The 7,500-nt window shown below is 48.6% G+C and overlaps 1 protein-coding gene across 1 annotated transcript in view; it reads left to right on the forward strand.

Moving 5' to 3' along the window:
• The window catches only part of LOC311329431 (aryl hydrocarbon receptor nuclear translocator 2-like), a gene marked incomplete at both ends in the record, with an annotated part of 14,654 nt that overhangs the window by 6,878 nt on the left and 276 nt on the right, over nucleotides 1-7,500 (forward strand). The window contains 4 exons of the mRNA XM_084463279.1: nucleotides 4,305-4,380; nucleotides 4,551-4,674; nucleotides 4,971-5,073; nucleotides 5,619-5,757. Coding sequence (XP_084319405.1) covers nucleotides 4,305-4,380; nucleotides 4,551-4,674; nucleotides 4,971-5,073; nucleotides 5,619-5,757 — 442 coding nt within the window. The remainder of the gene's footprint in view (nucleotides 1-4,304; nucleotides 4,381-4,550; nucleotides 4,675-4,970; nucleotides 5,074-5,618; nucleotides 5,758-7,500) is intronic.

Consider the following 7,500-nt stretch of genomic DNA (forward strand, 5'->3'; position numbering starts at 1 on the left):
CTACCCCTGCGACACTACAAAACAGCCTGTCACAGAAGCACCGATTGAGTTAGGTGAACAATATTATACCAGAATAGTCGTGAGATATAGGGTAACAAAGGGATATCATTGTTTTTTCAATTCAAATAGAGGCATGAGCGTGGCTGACACAATCCGGGGACATTTCGGTCGCACCTCATACATACATACATACATACATACATACATACTAGGGGTGTTACGATACACTAATCTCACGATACGATACACGATATTGGGTTGACGATTACAATACGATACACTAAGGGCAGGTGTGAAGCGTTGCAGTAGCGCTGCTGTTCACACCAATAGTGCATTTTTCCACATTTCTACTCCACTACACTTTGTGAATTTAGAGCTTAATTGTTGTAATATCATGGATAGGCCTAGAGACAAAAGACATGTTTGTTACCAGCGTTGTGTAGCCAGCGTTCACTGATATACAATAAACATATCACAATATTGTTTTCACCTTGACGATACATATTGTGACGTTTCTGTATCGCGATATATTGTGGCACGATATATTGTTACACCCCTAATACATACATACATACATACATACATACATACATACATACATACATACATACATATATACACACATACATACATACATACATACATACATACATACATACTTCCACATCACTCAGGAACACTCAGGCACTGTTATAGTCTAATTGCTGCTGGGCATCTATATATGCTGTAGATAACAGACAGAAAACTCCCTGGTCGGCGTGGTAACAGGTGTGTGGTTGAGCTGACTGCCGTGACGCGGCCGGGTGCTCATTAGATGAGAGAGAGTCGTGCTGTTCTCTCTTCCTCCCTCCGAACCTCCGTTATTCTACAGTCACTCCATGGAGAGCTGACGGCTTCTCTGCTGGAGGTGGCTGTGGGCTAAATGACGTTTAGTCTTTCATAACAGATTAATTGTGACTGCGAGGAGTCCCAGCCAGCTCATACTGTGACAGAAAGGCAGAGCAGAACACACATGGAACTAACGGAACACAGTCCTGAGTGTGGTAGATGTGGGCATGGATGTATGTATATTTGAGTATTAGTATACATATGTTTACACTGTATGTATGTATGTATGTATGTATATTTGAGTATTAGTATACATATTTATACACTATACATGTATGTATGTATGTATATTTGAGTATTCGTATACATATTTATACACTATGTATGTATGTATATTTGAGTATTAGTATACATATGTATACTATGGATGGATGTATGGATGGATATATTCTATATTTATGCATACTGTATGTATATATTTCTTGTAATTTAATTGAATCTACAGTATTATGTATATTATCCATGTATATTCTTTATTCTGCTGTACTTTTTTCCCCACGGCTGCTGTACTTTTCCACTGCTGAAACACCCAGTTTCCCCCACAGGGATGATTAAAGTATCCATCTATCTATCTAACAACCAAAGTCTGAGCCACCAGAAGGTGTGCACTCATGGAGAGATGCCTCCCAGAAGACTGGAGGCTTTTGTTCTCTCCGGCCACACCCCAAACCCAGGTGTGCCTCGTCAGATCTGGTGACCCTCCTGGCTCCGCCCACCAGCACCAAGGAAGCAAGGAAAACACAAAAACAAGGAAGGGAGATGCAGGCAGGGCGGAGTTACCCTCCCCTCCCAGAGAAACTGAGCCAAAACATGTGCAAACATACCCGACCAAACACCTGACAGCCCATGAAAAGACAGACCTCGGTCCATCAAGCCAGCCCCTGTCCCCTCTCTACCACGCAACCAAACCACAGCTCAATCCTCCAAACACCAGCTACCACAGCCCCCCGTCTTCTACCACTGGTACACAGTACGGTAAATGGACTGCACTTAAAGCACTTTACAATAGCCTTTCATTAACCCATTCACACACCAATGGAGGTGGACAGCATGCAAGGTGCTAGCCTGCTCACTGGGAGCAGTTTGGGTTTCAGTGTCTTGCCCAAGGACACTTCCACATTTGGACAGGGGGAGCCGGGATTTGAACCGCCAACCCTACGATCATTGGACGACCCGCTCTACCTCCTGAGCCAAAGCCGTACCTGAGCCACCATTCCACCGAACCACAGTCCAGTCCCACCTCCAGCAGACGAGACGCGCTGTGGTTCCTGTGCGGCAGAGGCAAGGATGGGAATGTTGTCCACAGGAGTGGGATGCAGGCATCCTGTCACGATGCGCAAGGCTTCGTTGATAGGCGGATCGATGAGGCGGGTGTGAGCGCTGCGGCACCACACCGGTGTGCAATATTCACTGGTTGAGTAGACCAGGGCTAGGGCTGCCATACGCAGTGTTTTTGCGCCGGCGCCCCAGCCTGATCGGACTAGTCGCCTCATCAATGCCACACGAGCTGTTAACTTCTTGCTCAGTGACTTGAGGTGTCAGTGGAATGTGAGCGACCTGTCCAACGTCACGCCAAAATAGGTTGGTTCGGGGCAGCATGGCAAGAGTGTTCCATCGATGTGCACTCGGAGCTCACGTTTGGCTTCCTTGTTGTGGAAGGTGGAAGGCCGCCGACACCGTCTTTGCCTCGCTGAGCTTCAGTCTCCATTTCGGGAGGTATGCCGCTAGTGTCTGCATGTCCTGGCTCAAGGTCTCCTCCATGGCCTGCCAGTCTCCAGCTGAGTACACCAGCACAAGGTCATCTATGTAGGCGTACTTCCTGGAGACTGTGATAGGTAGGTCGTAGGCGTAGATGTTATAAAGGAGGGGGGCCAGGACAGATCCCTGGGGGACACCCTTCTTAAGGCGTCGTAACCTGCTTCGCTGCCCGCTACCGGGGTGAGGGTAAAGCTGCGGTTTCAGACGAGCTCCATGATCATGCTGACCATGTGCCTGTCTGGCAGCAGGCGTAGCAGCTTGCAGGTGAGGCCGCGGTACCATACTGTGTCGTAGGCAGCCATCAGGTCTATGAAGATGGCTCGGGTCTTCTTTTTGGCCAAAAAGCTGTCCTCGATGTCTTGAGTTATCAAAGTGACTTGATCTACGGTCGATCTCCCACGTCGGAACCCGGCCTGCTCCTGTGGTGCAGAGGGTCGATGATTGGTTCGACATGGGCGTACTTTAGATGAGGCGCTCGAGGATCTTGAAGGGGATACTAACAGAGAGATGGGGTAATAACTCTTAGGGTCCCCTTCAGGCTTATTCGGCTTAGGGATCGCGACAACTAGGGCTCTTCTCCAGATTTGGGGGATAGTGAGTTGGCGCAAGCAGGAAGAGAGGAACGCTCTTAGCCAGGACTTCAAGGCAGGCGCGGCATGGAGTATAAGCTCTGGGTTGATAGAATCAGGCCCCAGAGCTTTCCCTGGCTTTACATGCTGGAGGGCAGCAGCGAACTCCGAATTCACCTGAGATTTTACCGCCGCTAAGATTTGTGGCCTTCCAGAGGTCAGACAATTCTTTAGCCACGAGACGTGATGATTCGCGGTCTTTGCCCTCGTATGTCCCACTTTTCACAAATTGTGATGCGACTTCACAGAGATGGGGCAGTGACGGGGTGGGGGGGAGTGTCTGGACCTACCAGTGAAGTGTTTTTGTCAGAGAGACTGACACAAACAGTCAACAATCAAACCCTAAAGACGAGCACGGGGCAACGCATCCGCCAACGCACTCTCCAGCCACCCGATACGCAGAATGTCTAGCGCAACACCCCTGGAGGAACGGGCACAGCCGATTTGGGCGCCGCCTAGACCGTGTAAAGGTGATTCCCCCTGATTAGGGACCCACCCCGACCTCGGCTTGAACCTCCGAGTGCCCCCACGCCCGAGTCAGCACCAGCGGCTCCGTCTTCACCACAAGGATAATACAGCTGATGACGCTCGAATTTCCAGAAAAAGTTGCCAAACGGGACACTCGATGCCACAGCCCTCCAGCTGCAACAACAGCTCCCCGGCACCTCGCTGGCATCTGACTGCAGCTGAGGAGGCAGATTGAGCCGCTGGCCAGCCAACACAGACACCAGGAAGGGAGAGGCCATGTTGAAATCCAAGTTCCAAGTTCCCCTACAGGTGTCCTCGTTCTTGTTTGCGTGTGCACTTGCTGATTCCACAGAAAAAATGCCTGCTATTCAGCATCGCATTTCTGGACCGAGAACAGATGTTTTTTTTTTGTGTGTGTGTTTTTTTTTAATGCTGACAGAATTAGGACCTGTTGTGTGCACTAATTACAGAATGAGGATCTGGTCTCCATTTATGAGTGTTATCTTAAAAAAAAAAAAAAGTCTGTTTTTTATTTATATCTTCGTGTTGTTTTGTTTTCAGGCAGCTGCAGCAGCAACAGCAGGCAGAGCTTGAGGTCCATCAGAGAGACGGTCTGACGGCCTACGACCTCTCCCAGGTACAGGACCCCACTGAGCTGCCCGTGACTCTGCCCGCCTCGTTCTTCCCTGGAACGGGCCAGAGTACTTCCTGTGCGTCTGCCCGGGGAGACTGACCCGTCATGGGGGTCATGAGCGTCCTCCAGCTCTGACTGGTCGGTGTGTTCTCTGATTGGGCTCCTCCTCCCAGGTTGCGGTGCCCAGCGTGGGGGCGGGGGTCCACGAAACGGGGAAGGGCATCGATAAGACGGAGGCCATGTTCTCCCAGGAGAGGGATCCGCGCTTCGCTGAGATCTACACCGGCATCTCTGGCTGTAAGAAGTGGACACTTGACCGCCGCTAACGGCGGACGTTCGTCTATCTGTGTTAGCACTAGAAGCGGCGAGTCATCTGACAACCTCTCTCTCCTCTCCGTTTGTGTGTGTGTGTGTGTGTGTGTGTGTGTCTGTGTTGTGTGTGTGTGTGTCGTGTGTGTCGTGTGTGTGTGTGTGTCTGTGTGTGTGTCTGTGTGCGTGTGTGTGTGTGTATGTGTGTGTCTGTGTGTGTGTTTGTGTGTGCGTGTGTGTATGTGTGTGTGTGTGTGTGTGTGTGTGTGTGTGTCTGTTTACAGCTGGGGATAAGAAGATGATGGTCCCATCTTCCACAGCAGGAGGACAGCAGCTGTACTCCCAGGGGTCTCCCTTCCAGCCTGGACACTCTGGAAAGAGCTTCAGGTAGAGCTTTGTGTGTGTGTGTGTGTGTGTGTGTGTGTGTATGTGTGTGTGCTTGTGTGTGCGTTCGTGTGTGTGCGTGTGTGTGTGTGCGTGCGTGCGTGTGAGTGCATGCGTGTGTGTTTGTGTGTGTGTGTGTGAGTGTGTCCCTGTGTGTGTGTGAGTGTTTCCAGGAACACCTGCCTTCATTATCACATGCAAGGTTGGTTGGGGGGCTTGATAAAAGTGTTGGAGCTGTAATCAAGGTACCGGGGGGGGGCAGTAAAACTGTGGGATGACAGGCCTGCAGGTGGTAGTTAAGGGTGTGTGTGTGTGTGTGTGTGTGTGTGTGTGTGTGTGTGCGTGTGTGTGCGTGTGTGTGTTGATCTGGAGCTGACAGATGTGAGCACTTAAAGCTGTTGTTTTTCTCTGCTACGACTGATAGGGTTGAAATATGCGTCTCTGGATGGAGATTAAGCCACAGGGCCAAGCATGGCTCATATTTCACACGCTAACTCAGATATGTGTGTGTGCGTGTGTGTGCGTGTGTGTATTTATGTGTTTTGCAGTTCGTCTGTGATCCATGTCCCCGGGGTGAATGATATCCAGCCGTCAGGATCGTCCAATCAGAACCTGGCTCAGATCTCCAGACAGCTCAACCCTGGACAGGTGGCGTGGTCAGGGAACAGGCCGCCCTTCTCTGGACAGGTAACACACTCACCTTTCTCTCTGTCTGTCTGTCTGTCTGTCTGTCTGTCTGTCTGTCTGTCTGTCTGTCTGTCTGTCTGTCTGTCTGTCTCTTTCTTTCTCTTCCTCTCTCTCTCTCTCTCTCTCTCTCTCTCTCTCTCACACACACACACACACACATCCACCTGTTGAATGGTCTTGTGTTGAATCGGATTGAATCGGATTGAATGTATCGATTGATTGATTGATTGATTGATTGATTGATTGATTGGTTGATTGATTGATTGATTGATTGATTGATTGATTGGTTGATTGATTGATTGATTGATTTATTGATGTCTAGTCAGTTCACACCAGGCCTCCGTGTTCCACTCCTCATTAGGGAGGAGGCCAATTAACATCGTGAGCCATTCGTGAGGTTGCCGTGGTTTCTATGCAAATGCTGGCTCCGGTGCCGTGCAGCAGTGGCTCGTGATGATGTCATAATGGATAAATTCTGTGTGTTCCGTGCCTCGTGTGTGTGAGAGAATTGTCACATGCTAAGGGGAGTGTGTGGAGCATATGGTCTTTAACAGGCTCATCCGTCTTCTTTTGCCCGGGCCAACACACACTCACACACTCACATGCACGCACGCACACAAACAAACACACACACCTCTACCCGAGGTTTGCGTTTGTAAAACCACGTACAAAACTGTTGCCGCCTGCCATAATAATGTCCAGGCTGGTCTACTAACAGGACGCACTGATGATTGCGTTTTCTCAAATGTGTCTGGTCCATTTTTGCGGGATTGCCCTAATAAGTATGCAAGGCTAGGAGAGTGTGCAAAATACCGGGAGGAGAAAATGCAAATAGATGAACTTATCATTTCTAACGCGATTTCCCAAGCCTGAAAGTACGTGACAGGTAAGCATGTCTTTATTAACACAGGAACAGAGTGCAGGTATAAACCAGACACTCATTCAGAAACGACCACTGCACCGTTGAGAGAGGGAGACGAACCAAATAATATTTCGTTTGATTTGTATTTTTATGGATATTGCAGATATGAATGTTAATGTTTTTTAAATGTCAGAAACATTAGAGCGAGTCACAAGAAGGGGTCACACAGCACCCAGCAGTTCCCAATAGGGCTGGGTTTAAAAAAGCGATTCATCGATTCTGAATCGATTCTGAATCAAATGATTCAGAATCGATTCATGAATCCCAAAATCGATCTTCTATTTAATGAATAAATGAATATATGAAGGAATGAATAGTTCATTCATTCATTCAATGATTCATTCATTCATTTTTGGAAATCAGTATCGATACCCAGCCCTAGTATTGATGTGTTGCATAACTTGGCAGTCATGTAATTAAGGTTACAGCTAAAAAAAAAAAAAGGTTTTAGTAAAACTAACCGAATCGATATTGAATCGAATCAAATCGAATCGTGATAATCTATTCTGAACCTTGTAAATCGGAATCGAATCGATTCTTGAAATTCGACTCGATACCCAGCCCTTGTTCCCAAACTTCACAGCACCTTGCCTCTGGGTCAGTCCAGCAGACCGAACCGACCATACCTCTGACCGCTGGTCTCTGCCAGACCCCTCTCTCAGGGGTGGTCTGTGGTCGGGGGGCTACAGTCTGTTGCTCCAGCGTGCTCTTCATGGTTGAAATCAATTTAAAACACGCAGAACCCTCATGTAGATGCTTGTTTGCGCCTGACGCCATTCACTCAGTTCGCTTTTTTGTCGATCGCCCACGATAAGTCAAAT

The sequence above is a fragment of the Borostomias antarcticus genome (assembly GCF_949987555.1).
Source record: "Borostomias antarcticus genome assembly, contig: scaffold_773, whole genome shotgun sequence".
Classification (NCBI taxonomy): Eukaryota; Metazoa; Chordata; class Actinopteri; order Stomiiformes; family Stomiidae; genus Borostomias; species Borostomias antarcticus.